General features: G+C 41.3%; 1 protein-coding gene across 1 annotated transcript in view; it reads left to right on the top strand.

The window, feature by feature from the left end:
• The window catches only part of LOC148519646 (dynein axonemal heavy chain 5-like), a 449515-nt gene that overhangs the window by 249432 nt on the left and 174876 nt on the right, over nt 1–25207 (top strand). The window contains exons 46-52 of the mRNA XM_088476296.1: nt 2599–2816; nt 4868–5179; nt 15290–15379; nt 15781–16017; nt 16480–16647; nt 21399–21605; nt 24668–24997. Coding sequence (XP_088332422.1) covers nt 2599–2816; nt 4868–5179; nt 15290–15379; nt 15781–16017; nt 16480–16647; nt 21399–21605; nt 24668–24997 — 1562 coding nt within the window. The remainder of the gene's footprint in view (nt 1–2598; nt 2817–4867; nt 5180–15289; nt 15380–15780; nt 16018–16479; nt 16648–21398; nt 21606–24667; nt 24998–25207) is intronic.

Here is a 25207-nt window from a genome sequence, read left to right as displayed (position 1 = left end):
CCCTAATGCTAGTCACTGGTGCTGTGATTCCTGTACATAGATTACATGTTATTGGACAAACCCCTAATGCTAGTCACTGGTGCTGTGATTCCTGTACATAGATTACATTATTGGACAAAACCCTAATGCTAGTCACTGGTGCTGTGATTCCTGTACATAGATTACGTTATTGGACAAACCCCTAATGCTGGTCACTGGTGCTGTGATTCCTGTACATAGATTACGTTATTGGACAAACCCCTAATGCTGGTCACTGGTGCTGTGATTCCTGTACATAGATTACGTTATTGGACAAACCCCTAATGCTAGTCACTGGTGCTGTGATTCCTGTACATAGATTACGTTATTGGACAAACCCCTAATGCTAGTCACTGGTGCTGTGATTCCTGTACATAGATTACGTTATTGGACAAACCCCTAATGCTGGTCACTGGTGCTGTGATTCCTGTACATATTTGTTTTTAGATTTTTTTTGTAAACTGCTAAATATTTTCTATTTTAAAGAAAGAATTTCTGATCAGCAATTTAGCAAAAATGTCACTTACCATTCTGGTTTAGCTGTAGATTATGGGTTTTAGATTAAAGAAATAAGAAATTAGTATGCAATGTATTGTTTCTCTTGTAATATAAATGAAAACCGTCCATTAAATAGAAGCGGAAATGTGACATGCAATGACATCCGTTCTTGTTCTGTTACTTGGTGAGACCTACAGTATTAATCACATACAGTTTAGATTAGAAACAGTGATGAATAAATACTATAGGCTGAAGACATATTGGATCTGTACTGTATTGCCTGTGTGAGAAACATGCAGCAATAATTGAGTCTTTTGTGTAGCTGCTTTGTAGTTACAGTGCATGGCACTGTCAGTTAAATAAAATAATGGAATAAATTAATCTGTATATAAAACTACACATGAGCAAGGAATATGAAAGCGCTGCTCTATACCACAAACATTTTTCTGAGCTCTGTTGTTTGCTAAGAGGTTTCCCAACTGTAGAGTGTCATGTAATGTAAGCCTTTAGGGGTTTGGGTCCATACATTAGATAACCCTTAGAATCTCTTGTACAGTATATCAGAATGGACATGGTGATTTCATTCCTGCTCTGAATTTCCCAGTATGCAATATAGATGTACAGTAGTCAATAAATGACATACATCTTAGCTCATCAGAAACCTCTAAAAAAAAAGTAGAGCAAAATTGCACTTTACATTTGTGATCACTTTTGACATTTCTTTTAATACATTTCACAAGACTCTACTCAATTCAATGGTGTCTTGGGGTAGGTTTGGGCATTTGTAACAGTATTATGCTATAAATTCTGATTTTGTGCAACCTTATTTATTCAGAATTCTGTAGTTTCTAAATTGAATATCTTATTCATACAAAGGACTCTTAGGTCCATATTCAATATGGGGCGAAAAGTCAGTTATCGGCGACAATTTTTTGCCGACGACCTAATTTTCGCCTATTTCCAATATCCCCGTATTCAATTTCATTGACTTTTCGCCGGTGCGAAAAGTCAATGTAAAAAAACAGGGATATTTTTACGCTTGCCTTTAGCAGGCGAAAAAAAGTGCAGAATTGGGGTTATGGGGTGCAGGCTTAAAGAAATTAGCCTGCACCCCTGGGAATGGTCCCTAAAAATGATCTGTGTAAAAAAAAAAAAATCGGGACACCCCAAAAAATGTATTTACATTTTGGGGTTTATAATAAAAATAGGGAACACATTTCTAAATCAGCAGAATTGAGTCCAGAGGGGTTACCTTATATGCGGTAGGTGTTATCTTCTTTGCGCGTGTAGCGGCAGGTGCATTTTTGCAGAATTTCAAACATCATGGATACCTCAAAGTGAAATGAGTGCAGTATCAGGGTTCTTGGACTTCATGCATATGAGGCTGAATGATGTGACTATGGAGCTGATGTTTCTCTGAATAAAAACCTTTTACAATAAAAGGTTTTTATTCAGAGAAACATCAGCTCCATAGTCACATCATTTAGCCTCATATGCAAGAAGTTACAAGTCAGCAAGCAGGGGGACCAGCAGAAGCCACTTTTTGGTGAGTACTTTCCAATCTACTAACAATCTGCATATATAGTGTCCAAGTACCCTGATACTGCACTCATTTCACTTTGATGTTATAAAGAAAGGAGGGAAGATGTTATAAAGAAAGGAGGGAAGAAACACTCAGAGACTTCCTGCATACAAGGACATTTGGATCACAGTTGTCTATGCGTTTATTTTACCACCTATTGAACGCACTGCCCAAAGTTATTGTCCACCTGGTGTAAGAACACAGAGTTGTTGCATATTTCACCATCAGAACACACTGCTGAAAGATATTGCTGAGCTGATATAGGACTGAAGTGCAAGGTCTTTTTGCATTATTAAGGAATATCCAGCCTACAGATATTGCCTACCTGACATAAGCCTACTAGGAACTATACACAATCATTATTTATATAATTTTGCACAGTTGCTGCCTACAAAGAAACAGTCGTGACGCATCTGCATGTATCTGACATATTATTATACCTTAAATCTATACAAGTTTAATCTATGGCATAAATAACAACAGAGACCATTTTTTTAAAGGAATGATGACACTAGGACCCAGTGGTGCAGGCAAAACCAAATGCATTAATGTCCTGATGAAAGCAATGACAGACTGTGGAGCGCCTCACAAGGAAATGAGAATGAACCCTAAAGCGATCACAGCCTCCCAAATGTTTGGCACCCTTGATGTGGCCACAAATGACTGGACAGACGGTATATTTTCAACTTTGTGGAGAAAAACTTTAAAAGCAAAGAAGGTTAGTGTCACACTGACTTCAAGATTTGGTTCTCTTAAACAATAATATGCAAACAATAAGGATCTAAAAGGGTCTATTTACTAAGCTGTGTTATGAGATAAAGTGAACGGAGGTAAGGTACCAGCCAATCAGCTCCTAACTGCCATCTTACAGGCTGTGTTTGAAAAATGGCAGTCAGGAGCTGATTGGCTGGTACCTTATCTCCGTTCACTTTTGTCTCCTAACACAGCTTAGTAAATAGATCCCAAAATTTTATATGTTTTTATTTTTCAGTACTATACATTTGTGCTAAATATCTGCAAATGTTTAATATAGAAAATATATGCAAGTTCTATTTGTGCAAAAAATCTGAAGAAAGTTTATTATATAAAACAATTCTGAATGAAATAGCAATTAAGGTGCTACTGATTTTCATACCAGGGTATTCTGGAAATAAGAGTACTGCTATAAGGCAGCCTTCTCCACTTAACTCATTTATTATTCCATTTCAGTAACACAATAGGAAAACATTGAACACATTTACATGTTGTAACCTAATGGCGGAATTCAATTAGCCCTGTTAAGTTAACGGGTGCTAACTGATTGCCGGGGGCTATTTAATTAGCCCGACTTAATGGGGATTTCCTTTTTGAGTCTCATGAGACCTAAACAAAAATCCACAATAAGTATGCAGGTAATTGGTAATAATCCCAAATTAACACATAGGTCTGTGAACTTTTCACGGACTCTGGGCCTGATTCAGAAAGGAACGCAGCCGTGAATTTGCACACACCCAGATGATGTTTGCATTCTGCGCATGCATATGCATTGCAGTACATGTGCGCGAACCGGCCGCTGCAATCGGGAAGCGATCAAAGGGAGCAAGCAGTCTCAGCATACATTGATTGACATAATTAAGCCCCTGCGACGGAAGACGCAGCCAGAGCTCTAGATACACACAGGAAGCGGCCCAAATCCTGAGTGAGGTCAGGTCAACCACTATTATGCTAATGAATTTGATGATTCTCGATGTTACTGCTGTCTAGCGAGGTATTGCTGATGTGAGTAAAGGGGAGTGGGCGTCATTTATGTAGTGGTGGGCATCTGGTTCTTGTGCTGCGGTGTCATTGCGATTGGGTTCATTAGCATAATTTTGCAGCGGCCTGGTGCGTGTGTATGCAGACTTGCGTTCCGTGCTGAAGCAGGCCCTCTATGCGTTAACAGCTGTTAACTGCACTTATCGTCTCTTTTTAACACTTGTTAAAAAGGGGTTCTGGTGAAAAAGAGAGTCTTTTTGAATATCGTCAGGCTATAATGCACATGGCCAACTCTTTTTCACCCGTTCAAAGTTATTGGATCTAATTGAATTCCCCCCTAAATGTTAATAAAGACCCCACACATATGGCCTATCCAGGTAAAGATTGTTTGGGCTTATAGAGTTTGAAACACACTGAGAGTACGAGGTTACGATGAATGGTAAGTGAATATACTGTATATCTACCATAAATACATTTCATGTGTGTGGGGCCTCTCTGCTATCACTATAACTGTCTGCACAATATTGTAATCAAGGTGTATTAGAAATAAACAGGATATTTTAAATGTTTAAATTACAGTTTTGCATGACAAATAGGGAGTTTTGTATACTAACGTTTCATACTGTATGACTCATCTATGAAAACTAATACCTTACCCTCTGAGTCTTTAATATAGTACACTGAATCATCCTTTGAGGGATAAAGATAAACCCTTCTCCATCTGTCCCCCATTACAGCATGCATCTGACCACTTTGCCATCCTTTCTTGTAATTGTTTCCACCACAACATATAACATACCCTTCCCCAATTTATTAATCCCTCATGCACACATTACATCTAGTTTCTTTCTATATACTTTATTCATCTTTAAGATTAATTATGATTTGTTTTCCAATACACAGTACTATTATCTTTGTTTTCTACATACTCCTCTTTGCCACGTTTCTGTATAACACAAAATAAATTCATGCATGCCATACATGATATGATGTTAATGAATAGATGTTTATATTATGTATATCTGATTTTTCCAGGGAGAACATATATGGATAGTCTTAGATGGGCCTGTAGATGCTATATGGATTGAAAATTTGAATTCTGTACTTGATGACAACAAGACTCTCACTTTGGCTAATGGGGACCGTATCCCAATGGCACCCAACTGCAAAATTGTGTTTGAACCTCACAATATTGATAATGCCTCTCCAGCCACAGTATCCCGTAACGGGATGGTTTTCATGAGTTCATCGGTGCTGGACTGGAGACCTGTACTAAAGGCCTGGCTACAAACGCTGCCAGCTGTTCACCAAGAGGTCCTATGGAAGTGTTTTGACAGTGTCTTCCAGGTATACATTACTAAACGTTTCTGCACACTCCTTATATTATCAATATATTAAACCTGAGGTCCAGCAGGCAGTGCTTTTACCAGTCTTTTCACTGTTCCACTTCCTGTATATAAAAGCTGCACTTGTATTTATCATGTCATTATGCTAAAGCAGCGATTAGTGTTGAAACTTTAGTCTTGTCCCGCATGCACAGTTAACATACTAATGCTTGCTATTGTGGTGGTTTGTAATCTACTGCAAAATAATTTTCTGTGTTTTCAGTATGGCTGCATTTGTGGTCATAGCTACCCTCACATGGTTATGTAAGGTTACAGGGCCAAGCCATACAGGTTTATCAACAAAGTAAATGTGGCACTCTATACAGACAAACCAATTCTGTGGTTTTATTTGCTTTATCTCTCGTGTTAAATTGTTGCCACTTGTTTAGATGGACAGCACAAATGACCAACGTATGTCCAGCATTAACTTTGGTTGTACCCTATTAAATAGATGTGTCATGTGACGTCACAAATGCATGCCAGTTTTGTTGGGCAGCTTGGTACATGAATGGTTCTAGAAAAACAAATTACCCTAGACCAGATTTAATTGGACAGTGAATAGAAATTCCAGTTTCTGAAGTTGCCCATGGTATGCCAGGATGGGCACAGACCGCCAAATGACTTGAGTGCTACTTGTTACCAGATGTGTTGCTAACCTTAGTAAAATTATTAGCATGTCAAGAAAAAGAACATTCCTTTGCGTATCTACTTTGTGAGGGAGATTACTGTAATAATCTACCACAATGGGATTTTACTAGGGAAGGTCTAAAAATCTTGAAATTTGTGAAATTTCTTTTAATGAACACGCAATGCAGTACCCGTCAGAATGCAAATGATGTTTTAAAGGCAATGGCAGATACAAAATGTATCCTCCTTCTGGCTGTTCATGGGGAACTGTTACCAAACATTGGGCTCACAAATATATATTTATACATACGCCTGCTGTCAGGTACAATATCTACCATTAATACTGTACGGAATAAAAAAATGATGGAGGCTCGGAGTGTATATCCGAATACTTTTTGTTAGACAGGTGGTCACAGTAGTTCCAACCACTGTGTACCCATGTGTTATGCCTTTTTCTTGTAATTCTATAATGCACTTCCCATTCTGGGTTCTAATTGTTCTTGTATGATGTACCCTGTGCTCAAACATTTGATGATCATTCTCACCACGGGGTTGCATCAATTCATATTGAAATATTTTCCACCAGAAAAAAATGTAATTGTGTAAAGTCAGGAGCAGGGGCGTAACTAGAACTTTTTGGGCACCATAGCAACATTTTTAAGGGCCCCCCTAACTTAGGTCTTACACAATAACCACATTAGTTCCCCTAAAACATTAAATGCCCACTGTAATGGTGCCCCTTATGCAATGCCCACTGTAATGGTGCCCCTTACGCAGTGCCCCCAGTAGTGAGCCCCCTGTAGTTGCCCCCAGTAATGAGCCCCCTGTAATGCCCCCAGTAGAGAGCCCCTTGTAATTGCCCCCAGTAGTGAGCTCCTTGTAGCTGCCCCCAGTAGTGAGCCCTGTGTAGCTGCCCCCAGTAGTGAGCCCCCTGTAGCTGCCCCCAGTAGTGACCTCCTGTAGCTGCCCCCAGTAGTGACCCCCTGTAGCTGCCCCAGTAGTGAGCCCCCAGTAGTGACCCCCCAGTAACTGCCCCAGTAGTGATCCCCCTGTAGTGACCCCCTGTAGCTGCCCCCAGTAATGAGCCCCCAGTAGTGACCCCCTGTAGCTTCCCCCAGTAGTGAGCCCCCTGTAGTGAGCCCCCTGTAATGCCCCCAGTAGTGAGCCCCCTGTAGTGAGCCCCCAGTAGCTGCCCCCAGTAGTGAGACCCCAGTAGCTGCCCCAGTAGTGAGCCCCCTGTAGTGAAGCCCTGTAGCTGCCCCCAGTAGTGACCCCCTGTAGCTTCCCCCAATAGTGAGCCCCCAGTAGCTTCCCCCAATAGTGAGCCCTCTGTAATGCCCCCAGTAGTGAGCCCCCTGTAGTGAGCCCCCAGTAGTGACCCCCTGTAGCTGACCCCAGTAGTGAGCCCCCTGTAACTTCCCCCAATAGTCAGCCCCCAGTAGCTGCCCCCAGTAGTGAGATCCCAGTAACTTCCCCCCGCGGGCGCGTGCGCACACACAAAACAAACAAAAAAAAACTTACCTTATCCCCGCTCCTGTGAAGCCGCCGACCGCCCCGTCGCCCGCTCCTCGGCACTATGAGAGTGACGTCATGACGTCACTCCCATAGTGCACTGCGGGACCCGGAAGACGGAGCTCATTCCTGAGCTCCGTCCCCGGCGTCCGCTCCTCGGCACTATGAGAGTGACGTCATGACGTCACTCCCATAGTGCATTGCGGGACCCGGAAGACGGAGTGAACTCCGTCCTCCGGCTGCCGCCGGGGGTTTGAGTAGGAGTCGGGCGTCCGCTGGTAACACAATCTCAGCGGGCGCCCGGCATATGGAAAGTGCAGGGGGTGCGATCGCTGGGCCGGCGGGCCCCTTAAGCCGCCGGGCCCCATAGCAACCGCATCCCCTGCACCCTCCATAGTTACGCCACTGGTCAGGAGCATATATAAAAGTTATGCTGCTGATTGTCAGAATTCATATACTGTAGACTGTTGTAACACCCCATTCGTCAGAGCCGTAACTAGACTTTTTGGTGCCCTGTGCCAGAAAGAGTTTGGCGCCCCCCTCATTTTTCAAAGGGACATGATGCACCCAAAAAAGGGGAATTGCCTCATGGGGAAGGGCCTGGGAAGAGATAGGGGAGGCCAGGAGATGCTGGGGGTGAAATAAGAGGAAGCTATAAGTGAGAATGATAATAAATAGAAATTTGACAGGCCCCCTGACCTGTGGTGCCCTGTGCGATGGCACCGGTCGCACTACCCTAGCTATGGCCCTGCCTTTCGTACACACCTATAGAGTACGGTCATGCAGAAGTGATGTCCACGCAGCCAACACTCTTCTTACTTTTTTCTTCTTTCTGTACAGATTCAGGCAGTGCTTCCACCTGAATCTATACTGGCCACAGGAGTAATCAACGGGTCTTCCGACCACCAGGAAACCTCTGTGCCAACACCTCTGAACTTTTACACTTAACAAGTACAAACCACACAGTTTGCTGCCAATACCACTATGGTATATTTATTTACCTTTAGTGTGGAAATGGTGGCAATCTCTCAACTATCAAAAATGTAACAAATATTAGCAGCAAGTATCAGGGAAATGAAGCATGCAGTTACTTGATATTGCATCAAAACAGTAATATAAAGCCAGGTAGAAAGATATAAGCAATAAAGCTAATACTAATATTATAAGAACATTATGTCTGTCTGTAAACAATAGTAGGAAAGAACAAAAACCTTGGCGCAAAAAAGGATTGTGAGCAGCTGATAATAACTAGTCAGGGTTAACATTTCTTATCCAATTTACAGCATATATCAGAGTTTTTTCTGCGTAAAGGTATGGTGCGCGCTCCCGCTTATCCCCGTATTCATTATCAAATTAACGAAAACGGGAAACTCCGAAGTTGGATTTGCGTAATGTTACGAATTTTTCCTTAAAATAATTGTAAGACCCCCCTAAAGTTGTAAAAACATGGGGGAACACTATGGGTACCCCCATTTTAGCCTTTAATTGAAAGTCGGGGATTTAAATAGCCGCAGCAGGTGCTTTTTTCCTGACATTGAAGAAGTGTTGCAGAAGAGCACTTAGGTTTTTTTTTTCGTTTTTTTAAGTGGTCCCATCAAATTTGGGGTACATGAAAATGGGTACTAGCATATTTTGGTGTCCCTAAAGTAATTTTTAAACAATTCTGCATTTGTGCACCTGCCGCTATAATTCTATTCTAGAAAACACCTTCCGCATACTTGCAGAATAGCTCTGAACCTATTTCCCTATTGTTAAACAATTTTTTCCCATTTTTTTTTTTTTGCACCCCAATTTTAAAATTATTTTTTTGGGGTGTCCCTATTTTTTTTTAAACTTTTTTTGACACAGTTCTTTTCTAAATGTCAATCTCAGGGGTGCAGGCTATTTTTTTTAAGCCTGCACCCCTAAACCCCAATTCTGCACTTTTTTTCGACACCTATTCAATGGTGAAAAGTTATCACCGTTTTTTATCAAAGACTTTTCAAAACTGCGATAAGTCTTTGAAATTGAGTACGGTGTAAAACTAAAACAAGTGATATTAACGCAAAAAAGTTAAAAAGTGCAATATTAACGCAAAAAACGATGTTATCGCACCCATATTGAATACCCCTATAAGTGTAAAGAAAAAAAATGAGTAAACACTTCCCTTCATATGGTGGTCTTTTTATTGACACTGTGGGAAATACCCAATTATGAATAATGGGTTTCCATACATGAAAGATATAAAGCGTAAAACCGCAACATAGTGTAAAAAACATAATTTAATGGTAAAACAAAATTCACAGTACAGATGTGTCCTCATACATCTAGCCTCCTTGCGTGCTAAACAGCCCTTCTAGTCGTGCCATGCCGTGGCGTGACTCTGTAGCGCTGAGCATCTTTTCGTGCAACGTTTTACCTTCAAATGCGTCTTATTCGAATAGCAATGATAATATTTAGCACAAGTAGCTACTGCTGATTAAAATGATATGCAGCATGCCTATATTCTGTGAGCAACTGCGGGTGTATCTGCATGTTAAACGCTATGGTACAGTGTTAGCGGCTGTAACACTGTAATGTAGCGTTTCATATGCAGATACACACGCAGTCGCACACAGAACATAGGCATGCTGCATATCATTTTAATCAGCATTTGAAGGCAAAAAGACGTACAAAAAGACACTTGGCACTACCTAGTCACATGGAGCTCCCGTAATGTAGCGAGACTTGTAGTGCATAGAGGATAGATGTATGTGGACACATCTGTATATGTAAAACAATCACACTCTATTAAAACACCAAAATGCAGGTGATAGGTGGGGATGCATGTTACCAGAGAGTCGTGATAATGGAGGATGTAGATGGTTTTGGAGTTGGAGGCTACGGAACCTCAGACTCGACTGTCTCACCGTCTTGGCTGTACAGTACTTCCTCCAGTACCACTCAGCAAAGTGTAGTCCTTCTGTCACAAGCCGATGTACTGGGCAGCCATGGCGGTGAGGAAGAGCGTTGCCCACTTTTTCTTTTACTTGGGAGGGGGGGGGGCTCAGTTTTTTAACTTGCCCTCAGGTCCAAATACCCTAGTTATTCCACTGCCTCAAGTCCATGCAGTGAATCGACATCTTCTGTGGGTCCCAGTGTGTATAGCTCCTTAGAAACTACTAGCCAGGAGAGTAAGGGACCTACACTGTATACTATGTAAAGAAATTAGTCTAATAACAAAAACTTTAAAGTAAAACACGGCAAGGAAAATATGATAACATTTGATATAAGCAAATGTGGTTTATCAATTATAATTAAGTGTTAATAATGTATAGAATGTAGCTATAAAGTGCAAATCTACCTGCCTGGTTAATTAACAGTGTCACTTTTAAGTATAGTGTAAAATAGTTAAAAATCACATAAATAATAGTGTACATTGTGTGCTTTTCATTATAGTGTATATACATTTGCAATTTCACATTCACATGTCATATTTTTGCCAAGATGTGGCGGTGATTTATTAAGCCTGCGTGCCCCGCTGACAGCTCCACTGAACACAGTGTATGATCATTTTTTTCACACAGTTATTAGTCTGTACCTGCTGTATTTACCTAATATAGAATGGAATGCTGTCTCTGTTTTACAGCTGCTACTTTGAACATACAGAAAGGTTTAAAAGTGAAGGAAAAGTTATGTTAAATAAAACCTTGCAACCACATTAGCAAATAAAATAAAAGTGACAAAATTATTGATATTACCAGTGGTAGTAATAATAATAATTAATAATAATTACAATAAAAGATAACATGACTGCAAAGCTTGTATTTTGTGTATTTTAAGTAAAATGCTCCCTATCAAATTAAGTGATTCAGACACCAGCAAAGATGATTTTAAGCCAATGCACATTAGTTTTCCAGACACTGCTCTCGTTAGTGATCGATATGGTATGTGACATAGGGAAACTGCTGCCGTATCAACTGCAGTTTTGCAAGACTTATGTCTCATCACTCCCAATGACACTTCGTTCATCAGTCATTTATTACTCCAAAGTGAAGAAAACTTCAAAACTGTCTCAGAGAGCCAATCAGAGTGCAGCCCTCGCCCAGGAGCAGTTACTCACACAGCACAGAGACACACCCTCACCCTGTCAGCGTCAGCTGTGTCTCTGCTCCTCACTGTCTGGCTGTAACACACTGGACTCACTTCAGTGGCCTCCCCACCAGTGCTGGGCATGATGGACTCTGGAGCCGGGCTGTGTATGTAAATATAGTGTACCCTCCAGTCCCCATAGCACAGCAGTGCTGCTAGCTACACTAGAGAGGACACAGTATGTATGTTGCTCCGGGCCCTGCCCCTAGCCATGTCCCAATCCCATCCACTGCCAACTGCGCTGCAGGGTTTTTTGCGCATGCGCAAATCATAAAAATAGTTTTCACCATTGAATATTTTGATCCGATGGTTAGTTACCATCACATCGAAAGTTTCAATGGTGGAAGTCCAGCCAGCATTTGATGGTGGGCTTCTGATGTTCATCTCTACTCCTTACCTCCTAGAAAATAATATTTTATGTCACAATACCTGAAAATAGTGTCAATCGATCTCAGGAGCACATGCGGCAAAGATGGCATTTCGTGTTAAAATGTAACCTTTTTTTTGGGGGGGGGGGCACAGACCCCCTCTTAAACTTCTACTGCAAAGGTTTGTATCTGACAGAGGGCCTGATTCAGAGCCGGACGCTATTTGCGGACGGCCGTTCCAAAAAAGGGGCCGGCTATTTAAATTGAGCGCTCGCTCTTTGCGGTTTGTTGACGCCTCTATGTCTGAGCGAGCGAACGAAAAATGCGCTCGCTATTTTGTAAAGACGACCCTTTGCCGTTCGCATCACACGTCATCTCTGGTATTTATTAGATTAATCGGATACATCGAAAGGCATCTGAACTGCTCGCAGTGCTTGTGGTAGGTTTCTCTTAACACTATCACTGCGAGCAGTTCAGGCTAAAAGACAACCAAGTGACGTGGTCGATGACGCTCCTTTACTAATTATGCACTCCCATTAAACGCCCTTATGACCGTTAGGCACGCCTGCGTTCGGATCTCCACTCCCCCGTTTTCAAGCACCTTCCCCTGTTACCACCCACAAACGGTACATTCTGTCAATCAAATTATCAGCCCCTCGCTGCTATGCGAGCGCACGATTTCCGACCGCAATGACTGGTTTGCGCATTACGCATACGCATGCGCAGTTGTGCGAACATCACTCAGAGCGAACAAGCAGCCGCTTACGAACGGCTCTGAATCAGGCCCAGAGTTCAACTGAAGCATTTTCACCTAAAAGCATCTTCTTTGCCAAAATATGTGCCCCAAAACTGTACCTTCACCTGATTACAAAATATCCTAATTTGAGTAAAATTTTCAATACTCCAATTGCCCACTGGGGATAGTAAAAATTATCCGACCTGGCTGAAATTTTGCACATGAGTTACTGTTATGAAACCTTAACTCACAATTTAGTTTCCCTGACTATCCACGGCCATCACACCTTTCAAATGTTTTCTTGGGAGTAGCTAATCCCCCCCCTCCCCTGTTTCGACACCCATGCTATAGATATTGGTAAAGTCACAAATGAAGAGCAGAAATATTGTGGTAAACTTTTGTACAACATAGACTAAGTGGACTAAAACTGCATGCATAGGAATAAATATGGTGATGCTTAATCCGCTGTTATTGATCAAGCTGAGGCTGCTCTGGGATTCTGGGATCCTGTTGAAAAGCTGCTTGCTCCGTGATGAGGTTTTCCTATTCACCCACATACTAATGCTACAGTCAAAAGGAAGTCATACCTCCTTGGTAAATTGACTCAGGCCACCGTCCTCATAGAGGTCTATAGGTAATAGGGATGGTGATCAGTAGGGACAAATGTGTGTCATCCAAGTTCTTTTGGACTAAACAGCTCTCAGGAACAAAAAAGGTTATTGTCTAAATGTGTCTAACCTGTTTCTTTAGGCACACTTACCAGGACAGATGAAAATGTCTTATGATACTTTAACAGAATCAGATAAAGGTCACAAGCTACACATATTAGTTCTTAGAAAATGGAATATAAGTTCACACTTTATTAGGGAAGTCCCAACCTCCCCTGGGATCCCTGGCCTGGGTTTGGCTAGTTTAGGGTGTTAATGCTTTGGCTGGGGGATCCGGTGAAAGGGTCCCCTGGCTGTTGCATTACACTCCAGTTAGTTTGAGCCCGATGCTGGTTTTAAAAATATGGGTACCCCCACACCATTTTTTTTCCCCGTAATTTTAAAACCAGGACCAGCTCACCGAGTCCAGTGCTGGTTCATAAAATTAAGGAGACCTCTACACATTTTGTCCCCTGTATTTTTAGAACCAGGACTGGCTAACAGAGCTTGGGCTGGTTATGCTTTTGGGAGGCAACCCAACGCAGTTTTTTTTCTTAATTTTATAGATCTGTGTATGTTTCTGCAAGGCAGGCTGCTCAGGAGGGAGTCTATTTAAAACTTCTATTTTTTAGCCGTTTGCTTAAATTACACCCGTGATTATAATCACGATTCTTGGTAAATTCCTGTGTCATATTTCTGTTTATAGAAAGTACTGCCATGTTTAGACGATGAGGTATATTCTTTTCTATTTGTGTTTAGGGGTGCATTTTAACTTAACTCTGCCATGTTTGCCTCTGAAAATACAGAAAATATACCTGTTTTGGTCATAGTAAAATTCCATGTTTGAAAAAATTGCAAAATACACCCATGACTGCTAATTTGGACCAATATCATTGTTAGTAAATTTACCCTTTGGAGAGAGATAAAGTGGCGTTGTCTAAAGCAACCAATCCGCTTCTGCCATATATTTAGTACAGTCTCTGAAAATACAGTTGGAAGCTGATTGGCTGCTTTGGGCAACTTCTCCACTTTATCTCTTAAAGACATGATACATTCCGCTCCATAATGTATAATTGATTATTAGTTATTCTTGTATGCTAGTAAGGACATTTAAGGTGTAGATAAGCCCGGTGATATCTGGCTGTCTGAATTGTCGGTGCTAAATGTATGCAACTAAATATTACCTAAGTAAGTATAATTTGATTGATGAAATAAATTATCTTCTGATATTTTTGTTGAAATATGTTATAAGGAAGGAAATTATAACAATATAACACGGAGAATACCAATTAGGCGCTATAGAGATATAAAACAAATGGTTAAAAGTGTGTATAGAAATTCACTCGTTACTAGTTGGAGGAGCTGACCCTCCTATAATTGATACACAATCAGACACTAGGGAATGATTCAGGCTAATGTAGGCTTTGAAGACAGCACACTGGTACTGCTTATAATCTCTGCTATTAATGGAAAGCCCCCTTACTAACCAACTGGCTGTGGGACTCGCTTGCTTTTGACTGCTATTAAGCTGGACTTTAATTAGCAGACTTTTTCACTACTAACCCTGGCTGACAGAATTTCCCATATCTCTTCAGATTAGATTTTTTCGTGATACATGTTGTGATGTTATGCATTTTTATTTTTTATTTGGTATGGTTATGGTCTGTATTTTTTTACAGGTTTTTAAGGTGTATTTATGAATTACAGTTTTTTATTCACATTAATTAAATGTTTTAATACATTATTTATTTTCTCATCACATTCATTTGGTCAGTCAAAGTCAGCGCTCCACTCTCCTTTTTGTTTTTGTGGAAATTATAACAAGTGAAGTTTATCAGTTTTCTAATTCACTTCAGTCTTCAAAAATATTTTACTAAAACTCCCAATGCTCAAACAAATAGAACACCAGGGACCCCTTTATCGGACATCCCCCTTATACTCTTCTCAAAGTTCCAATGCATGGTGTAGTCTCCAGACTAAAGACCCTGCAGAAATGTTAAAGTGAGCAGACTGATCCAGATTGAAGAAACCTCATCTTAATGTTTTGCTCTGTTCTATATATTTTTCTATAGGATTTGATGAATTTTGTCTTTACGGCTGTGTCTCCAAAGATGCCGATATTGGAGTGCATGTATATTAAGCAAGCTATTGATCTGCTCCAGGTAAGTGAATAGAGTATACATAGGAAAATATTGAGCTATACATTAAAGTATAAACAAACATTGTATATACAGTAGACACATTTATTGTAAAAATATAGCTAATAAGCATTTTTGATCTAATGACATGATAGAATAAAGGCTCTTGTGCAGTTGACTGTTTTGGCCAGATATGAAGCCACAATCAGTCAATAGTTCTACCATGAGTTCCAGTGATTTAAACTCTCTTTTGCAACTTTTTTGTTTATTACATATATATTCCTTGGTGGCTTAATTTTTGTGGCCTCCTAAAAGATCATTACAAGACAACAGTCTAAGAAAGGTACCTAAAAGACCATTCCTGCACAGTGTACCTCCTTATATCTTGTTCTAACTTATTCTAACAACTTTCATCTTTTTTCAAGGGTCTTCTCTCCGACAAGGAGGAGAAACAACCCAGCCAGGAACACGTGGCCCGGCTCTTTGTTTTTGCAGTGATGTGGTCAGTGGGAGCTTTGTTGGAGCTTGATGATCGTATGAAGATGGAAAAATTTCTACGTACACATGCTGCCACTCTCCAGCTTCCATTTGTTAATGAAGATGAAACTATTTTTGAATTTGCTATTAATGAAACTGGGCAGTGGGAACATTGGTCCAAAAAGGTTGGTGATTATCCCTAAAAATGTTTATTTCTTCAGCTTATTTCTTGTTTGTTATATTATATTTAGTTATAGATATTGTAGTTACACTTTCCAACAGGAAATCAAAAGTGCCATAATTTATTTACATTCACACTAACCATGAAGATACAAGCCATTTTAGCACCACACATAACAATAAACCTATTCAAACAACAGTATGCAATCCTTTTATGCAATACAGTTTCATTTTATTCCTTAATAGGAAGGAAATCCTCTGCCATGTTAGTAATTTTAAACATTGCTATGTCAACATTATTTATCTGGATAAATTACTAAGATGCCATGTAAGCTGGTAATATTAATGACCCACAAAATAACTGAGCAGATAATCATATTTACCAACATATGATCCACCACTGTTTTAAGTAAAATGTAGTTTTTGTGTCATGGAACACAGTGTATAATTTGTTTCTCCCCACACAGGTTCCTGAGTTTATTTATCCAAAAGACTCAATACCAGAATATGCCTCAATACTTGTTCCAAATGTTGACAATGTTCGAACAGATTTCCTTATGAATACCATTATGAAACAAGGGAAAGCTGTTTTACTCATAGGTGAACAGGGCACAGCCAAGACTGTCATGGTTAAGGTAAGTGACAATGGCATTTGTCTTTCATAGTTAGCGACCCTTGTATGTAATTTGTGTTAGTTTTAAGGTACCGTAACTTAAATGTAATAATGACTGTTTAAATGTTAGTGTTTTCCTCTATTCTCTGATCATTATCAACACACAACCTACTCCATATTAGGTGCATGTGGAATAATCCACAAGACAACAATTGCTGTCGATGTTGATCGCTTAAGACCTAACCAAACGAACGCCAGAGAGACCACTGCATAGCGAGACCACTTCCCTGGGAGGGAGTCCACTGTCCCCTATCACATTATAGGCATTATTACCGCTGAGATTGTCAGCGCTTTAGGGACCCCCCGGATGACTTACATTTGCCACTGTGCAGTTGTTTGACCTACTGCAAACCTGCCGGCCCCCAAGAAAGGCAGAAAAATGGCTCAGTGCTCGAACCATTGTGGACGGCTACCCAAGGGCCCTAGAGTCATAAAGGCAATGTCACGGCTCCATAGTCCAGGAGACTTATGTCCGTGGGTACCACAAACCCATCCAGTAGGGACCCAGGAACGGACCTAGAGGAGAATACTGGAAAACAGTCACCGAATGAGGGTGAGGTGTGCGGTCGGACCGCACCATCAACCTAGACTAGAGGGATGCCGAGCAACCCTTACAAGGCTGGAAACGTACCCAATGGAACTCCCGCGAGTGACCCTAGTCCAATGAATGGTTGCTAAGTGAAGACTCTCATGCCCAAAAAGCAAATGCTCCACAAGAGCGACGGACAAGGCACCCACAGAATGGGTGAGACCAAGGTCAGTAAGGGTCATGCACTGGCCACCCCAAGCGACAAAACCCCGCTGGAGAGAAATGTCGAAGACCACTTTCAGAGCTGAAGGCGCTGACAAGAAAACAAGTGAGGCCCTGCAACGTCGTGAAACCAGCGACCTAGGAAGGGTCGTAACTGTGACGCCCAAGTATTCCGTCACAAACTGAAACTAAAAAAAGAGCCTAGTTGTGATACCTTCAATGTGCAATATGCGTGATATCGCCGCCTGTAGTCTGATGCAAACCCAAGGAGCCTGGGCTCCACCAAACGGTAGGACCCAGCCCAGACTGGGCAGATTCGATCAATGACTGAGGAAGAAAGATGACCTGCCCAAAACGGTGAGGGTATGCGTTCCATACACAGAGCGGGTATAAGTTGGCCTCCGTGCTGTGGGCTCTGAATGGAACTACCCACTCCCTGGAGCACGAGGCACGAAGATCCAAGGTTTTCCGGGAAAACCCGTCCAGCAATCGAACCAGAAAGGATCCAGAAAACTAGTTTCTGTGCCTGTGGCAGGACTGGAACAAAAATGCCGGTCGAGAGGATAGGAACGATGGCTCGGTCAATGCCGCACCTGGAGAAGAGCGACGTTGAGAACTCAAAAGTAATGCCTTGGCAGCGGACCCTGAGGTTCATGGAAGCACCCTAGCCATGATGCCTAGCACCCAGATGCCTCAAGACATCACTCAATGGTTGCTGAACTCACCATTTGCACCTGTACTGGGTATACAAGATACCTCATGGGGCACAAGGCTTCCCTGGAACACTGACTTCAAAACGGTGATGATACCAGAAAATCCTGTGGCAGACAGAAAAGAGGAGCGTACTCTTGGAAAAAACAGACCCCTCTAGAGGGGACCGTTGCCGGAAGAAAATAATTTTTCTGAACCTGTGGGGAACATGGCAACCAGTACTGGCACAGAAAGAACGTTCCCACCCATCACAAAATATTGTAAGGAACATTCTGGTATAAGTGCCAAAAGAGCCCTTCGAGCCCAGACAGCCGTAGCTGAAGTCCCTTAGCTATCTGTCTTGCATGGCTTCCCACACAGAGGCCCTCATTCAGAGGCGGTCGCAAGAAGTGAACCCTCTCTCTGAATGAGGGCGGACGCTTCTTTTTTTCTGTGCGGCCTCCTTGTCGCTAGCTAAGCTGTGGGTTACCACCCACAGCTTAGCGACCGACCAGGGTGATGGTCGCGATGGTCAAGACCATCGCGACCATTGGGGGATTGTTTAGTTTGTCCCATTACTTTTGGCCCCTTAAAAAGTGGGAGGCACATATTGAAACTGTTGTAATTCCTACACCGTTCACCCGATTTGGATGTAATTACCCTCAAATTAAATCTGAAAGTCTGCAGTTAAAGCATATCTTGTTTGTTTAATTTTAAAACCATTGTGGTGGTGAATAGAGGCCAAAATCTGAAAATTCTGTCAATGTCCCAATATTTATGGACCTGACTGTACATAGGCCCTATGGTATAGTGTACCTACATAGGCCCCCAAGTATAATATACACACATAGACCCCACAGTATCGTGTACATACATTGGCCCCCAAGTATAATACACATACATAGGCCCCACAGTATAGCGTACATACATATACGCCCCACAGTATAGTGTAGGTGTCCAGTACTTAGCTTTATCGAAGCTGCAGGGGAGCCGTGGAGTGACCTGTGAAGGGCAGGAGAAAATGCTGATGGATGATGCCCTGTTCCATGCTAAAAACAGGACGCACGTCTATGCTACTCCTGGAGGGGGAGTGCAGCGCTGCAGGCTTCGCCCCCTCCATGTCCATGCTTCCCAGACCTGGAGAACTTCCCTTGGGGGAAAACTCCGGTCAAGCCCACTCCCCTAGGCAGCCTGTCAGCGTGCTCACACCCCCTGCATGGGAGGGGAACCGCTGCTAAAAAAACAGAAAAATGGCTACCGCCATCCAGGACCGCCCCTCTGCCGGCACTCTCTAACAGGGTGACTGCGAGCGCCGGTCCCCGGGCCCAGACCGTCTCTCAGAAACCTGAGTGTGTGGAATGGGGGAAGCGCTCAGTGCCATCCCCCCTTAGATGCGGCTCTCACCGCCGCTTTACACTCCAGCTGTGCACTGCTATAAGCAGCACATAGCACCTATAATAAAAAACAAACAGAACATTACAAAATAAAGGAAAATCCCTAAGCTAAACCAGGGATGCAGAGCAGCCCTGAAACAACGTGCCTCTCTCCACAGACACTAAACTTACACTGAAGTCAGGGGTTGCAGAGGGAGGAGTTATAGATTTCAGTGTTAGTGCTAATTTCACACCTTCCCACCTACATCCCATGGTCCAGTGTCCGCCAGCTTTGAGGAAAGAGAAAGTAAAGTTTGTACTTAAAATTCATAGGTGCCAATTAGGATGACTAGAACTGTTCATGAAATAGTGGAAATGTTTGTACTTGGCTTAATATGTTCATTGGGCCCAGCACCTCATCCCTTTGTAGCAGGTTGTCTTGTTATCTTATTCTTCTCTGAAGCAGCATAGTAAGAGTTACAGGGTTGCTCCTGTATCTTGCTCTGCAGACCTGCCTTGCATGGATTGGGGGATTTATACACAGGGCAGAGTCGCTGAGATGCTGTGGTTTGCATTTCAATCTTTTTTTTCCTACATCATTGTCACATATTCTTGGGTATTTAATCTGATTTACCTTTCCCACTGGTAACAATGCTGCCGTGGGTTCAAAATGTTATGGAGAGGGTGTTCTGGTGATTCTAGCAGCGTCTAATGGCATTTGACCTGTTGTGACATCTTCCTCTAAGACAAGAACTGTTAAATTAGGGATAATTTAATAATATGGTTATTGCTTCAGTATTATGGTTTAGATTGGCTGGCATTAATGGTGTGGCTTTTAAAACAAAGATTTTTAAAGCTAAGGGACTTCGGCCTAATAATTGTGTTATGCAACCCCCTGTATTAGCATTCCGTTTGCACTGCGTTCACATTCAGAATGCAACCGCAATCAGACCTGCTTGTATCTAAGAATCAATGCTATGGCTCTATACCGCAAGGTTCCAGTGCCCCCAATGGATTCAAAGAAAAGGACTTGAGTATGAAGATCTCCTTTCTCTTTTTATAGTCTAATTTCTATATTTCTTGTTATATGTTATGTAACAAATAGTTTGACTAAATGTTGCATTTCTCAAACAGATGATTGAAATTGAAGGAATTGATATGTACTGTGATATTTTTATTTTAATTATGTGTTTTTTTATTAGTTTCATTTACAAGTTTATTATTATCATTATCAACACGATAGTAATTTAGAACTACCTTATTTTAAATTACTTCACAATAGGGACACTGACTGCAAAAATGGTGATTTTATAAACATTAATACAGAACAGCACTTAAAATACATGACTGAATCTCATATGTCATAATAAATCAATACAGCTCAGTTGATAATTGCTATCACATGCAAAACATGATAATAAATGCATATCAATATATGAATGCTTTGGTTTATGATTTTGCCAAAGTCTTATTGCTCCCATTCTGGCACTTAACTAGCTGTATACAGAAAAAGTTTCACTTGCTACAAACTACTGTTGTCTGAGCCTGGCACATAAAGTACATTTGGAAGCAGTTTATGATAATCCAAAAATATATCTAAAAGCCATATGGCACAAATCTGTATATGAGAAGGAATAGGCTCCAGTTATCTAAGCCGGTTTCTGTTGTACAGGCCAGCTGCCATTTCACTCTATGCTGGAGGCCATCCCAGCCCTTAATAAATGTGTGACATTACTAAGGTTCAGCAGTGAAAATTTTAAGGTTTAAATTACTTTATTTTAACATTTTAAGCCTGTACAATTAGCTGATCTGCATAACATTAGCTTGTGTTCATTATGCAGATAAAAGTAAACCCTTGAATGTTTTAGACTTGTAAAATGTATTTGTATTTTTTTTAAGGGTTACACAAGCAAATACGACCCAGAATATCACGTCACCAAGTCATTGAATTTCTCTTCTGCAACCCTTCCCAATATGTTCCAGAGAAGCATTGAAAGTTATATTGATAAAAGAATGGGAACCACATATGGTCCCCCAGCTGGAAAGAAAATGACTGTTTTTATTGATGATATTAATATGCCTGTGATTAATGAATGGGGTGATCAGGTAACTATCTGCACATTCACTTGAGGACAAAACCTAATGTTTATGCTAATTGGAGCTACAGATGTGTCCACAAACATCTGTCCCCTGTGCGCTACAAGTTGCGTCCCCTGTGCGCTACAAGTTGCGTTACACATAATGTGTGAGCGCCGAGCAACTGGAGAGCGCCTAGTATCTTGTAACGCACGGAGGATAGATGTATGTGGACACATCTGTATCTTGAAGTGGTGATATTGGTGGACATTTTGGTTACAGTGTAATTTTTTATTTTGAGTATCTGAATTTCTACCTTCATTTGGTGATTTGTTTAGATATAGAATTGTATGCTTTTTTAAATATCCATAATACTGTATGACCTGTTGTAGGGAAATTGTAGTCTTAAATAGTTATCAAAAGTCTTGTAGGTATTTGTGCTGCAATCAGTGTAGTTAAAACACATGTACAACATCTCAAATATTGAAGAAGTTTTATTTTGGTGATATTGTCATGTATCTTTCATTGAGAGACTGCTCTGATCATTTTCTACTTTTTCATCCTGTGATGCTGAAAGAGGGCCTGATTCAGAGGCGCTTGCTATTTGCGAGCACTCGCTCTGAATCAGGGCGGATTTAAAAAAAAAAAAATCTGCCTCCAGGCCGCTCGCATAGCTGTGGGTGACCACCCACAGCTTTTGCGAGCGGCCTGGCGATGGTCTCGATTATCATGACCATCAGGCTTGCGACGAGACCCTTGTGGTAGGGTCTTGGTTCCCGCAAGCCCGAGTGAACTTCCTGCTGTAATAGAGCAGGAAGTTCACTACTGACATCACGAATGATGTCAGTAGGGCTGCCCACAAACGGCACGCGTTCCTTTGGGAACGCCTCCGTTTGTCCAGCCACCCCCCCTCCCCGCCTAGAACATTGGGTGAGCTGTCGATCAACATCGACAGCCGCCCCGTTTTGTAGCGAGCCCCGGAGCGACTGAAGTTCTCACTCGCTCCGGGGCTTGCGCACGTGCAATGCGCACGTCGCGCGTGCGCACTGGCCGACCATCGACCCGTTTGCGAGCGGGTCTGAATCCGGCCCATAGTGATTACTCTAGCGGCAGGGTGCTGATCATTGAGGAGGGCATATTTACATTTTGCTGGACAACATTTTAGACTGGATGTATTGCTACAGCTACAGTAGCTGTTGTTATACAACACGTATACAATTTTGCCCTTAAAAATGTAAATATGCCCTCCTCACTGATCAGCACCCTGCCCTAGAGTGAACACTACTGGCACATTCTGACATAAAAGTAATGAGTTAGAGAATATTATACCGAAACAATGCAATATACTTCATTTTAGTGTGCACTTTTTTAGCACCTTGCCATCTGTGGAGTGATTTTAGTCACTGACTAAACCTCTATAAAGATTACAGAAACAATGACTATTGCAGATTATTGAACAATACTTTTACTAAATACTGTAATGAGGTCAGCGGCAAAGTTCAAATACATATTTTACACAACTTATTCAAAATAATACATTGATGATAATGTTCATTTAAAAGACATGAAGCTCACAGAATGATCCAGGAGGCAAGTATTGCATAATGCTTCCATGCTTTATTTTCTGGCCAGGATTCATACAATTGGGGAAATGAAATATTACTACTAAACTTAAAAAAAACTAAGTTTATATAAAAATATCTGCATTTATTTTCATTGGTTATGTTACCTTATCTAAAATTAGCACTGTTACCACTTGTAGTAATGTTAGTTGTTTGTCACTGGTCATAGAGAAGAACATAGTAGGGTTGAGACTGTTTAGCTATTTACACCTGAGCTGTAACTAAGGATTTGCAAATGGTGATTCTACCCAGGGTGCAAGGCCAAGAAGGTGGCATCAGTACTGCCCTGGTGGTACCTGTATTTGGTTAGCAGGTTTTCAGGAATGACACATTTTAGCCTGATGAACAGCTACAGCACTGATTTACACAATTTATCAATTGGAAGCTCATTTAATGTTAGTTGAAAGTTTTGTATTATAAATATTTACTCCCGTCATGTTTACTATTCTCCATCATCTCTGGTACTCCTTGATGGGCAATAAACTGCACCAGCTGGTACAGGGTTGTAAGATTATGAAGAGGCATATGAGAACTAGTGATCAATATTTAATATGTATTAGGAAGGTAACCTTATTATAAGGTATTGGCTAACTGGCTATTTTCTATATGATTCAGTGTCATATCTCTACAACTTCAGTTCTGCAAGTATTAACTAATATTAAAAAACATGGTAAAAAAACAGTAAAAGCTCATTACAAATGGCATGCTACTCTTTACATGCGCCAAGAAGGACTCTTTGCTGTGCATAATAGACAAAATAATGCCTCAAAGCAGAACATGCTGCGTTCCGAAAACTCCAAAGCCTTATAGTGTGTCAGTTCATGAGTGTTCACACCGCTCTGTCCTTGAACAGAACACAATACAGATGGGTGAATCTTAAGGTGCAGTTACTGTCCACTGAACATTCACCCTGCATTGCACCAAGCCATGTGAATTGCTTTTGCACACAACAAATGATGTCTTTTTTAAAGTTCCATTAAATGAATGCAGCTCAATTGGAGGGGCAAAGTGGGCTGAGCACCTGTGTGCAAGTACCCTTTAGATTTCAAAGTTTAATAGCAAGGACTACACATTCTATTTTAATGCTCTTTTTAAGTGCTAAGTAAGGCATGAAAAGCAAATGAAATGTGCGAAGTTGAACTAAACAATATTTTGCCCAATGAAATATTTATGCTGGAGTAACTGCTGACACTTGATATATGGCTGCAGCTTGATATAGTCTGTTGAAAAGTCACAGTGTTGCAGCCAACTGACAGATAAGTTATAAAATAGTTGATCTTCCCTGGCAACATGTGTGATCATGGAAACAATTGGCGCAGACCACATATCTGCTTAGGGGCAAGAATACTTACACCTTTTATTTTGTAATAATTCTGACTATAATCTAAGTAAAAAAAACAGTCAATTGAAGTGGCTGATACTGTTGCTTATGTATTAGGGCTTATCTAACATTTAAATGTTGATTAACAGATAACCAATGAAATCGTGAGACAACTCATGGAACAAAAAGGTTTCTACAACCTGGAAAAGCCAGGTGAATTCACCAGCGTTGTTGACATCCAATTTGTGGCGGCCATGATTCACCCAGGTGGTGGTCGAAATGACATCCCTCAGCGACTGAAACGCCAGTTTACAGTGTTCAATTGCACTCTGCCGTCAAACTCCTCTATTGACAAAATATTCCGCACAGTGGCTGATGGCTATTTCTGTGAGCAGAGAGGATTCCATCTTGAAGTGTGCAAGCTGGCTTCTGCATTGGTACCTACCACTCGCAAAGTGTGGCAAGCAACCAAAGTTAAGGTAACAATCAAGCCTCTATTTCATGTGCAGCATGTGCTAGTTAGAGGGATGTTGTGTTTCCTTTCCTTATTCTAAATTATACAGTAATATTGGCTGTATGGCATCAATTTAAGTGTGATTTGTACATGTTCCCATTACTGTGGTGCTTGTCCCACTTTTGACCAAAAGAACCAAAACCTCATTCCCTCATGTCAAATGAGTTTGTAAGAG

This window comes from Taudactylus pleione, unplaced genomic scaffold (assembly GCF_031769625.1).
Source record: "Taudactylus pleione unplaced genomic scaffold, aTauple2 ptg000186l, whole genome shotgun sequence".
Lineage (NCBI taxonomy): Eukaryota > Metazoa > Chordata > Amphibia > Anura > Myobatrachidae > Taudactylus > Taudactylus pleione.
The sequence above is the reverse complement of the archived record's forward strand: the minus strand, read 5'-3'. Positions and strand labels throughout refer to the sequence as shown.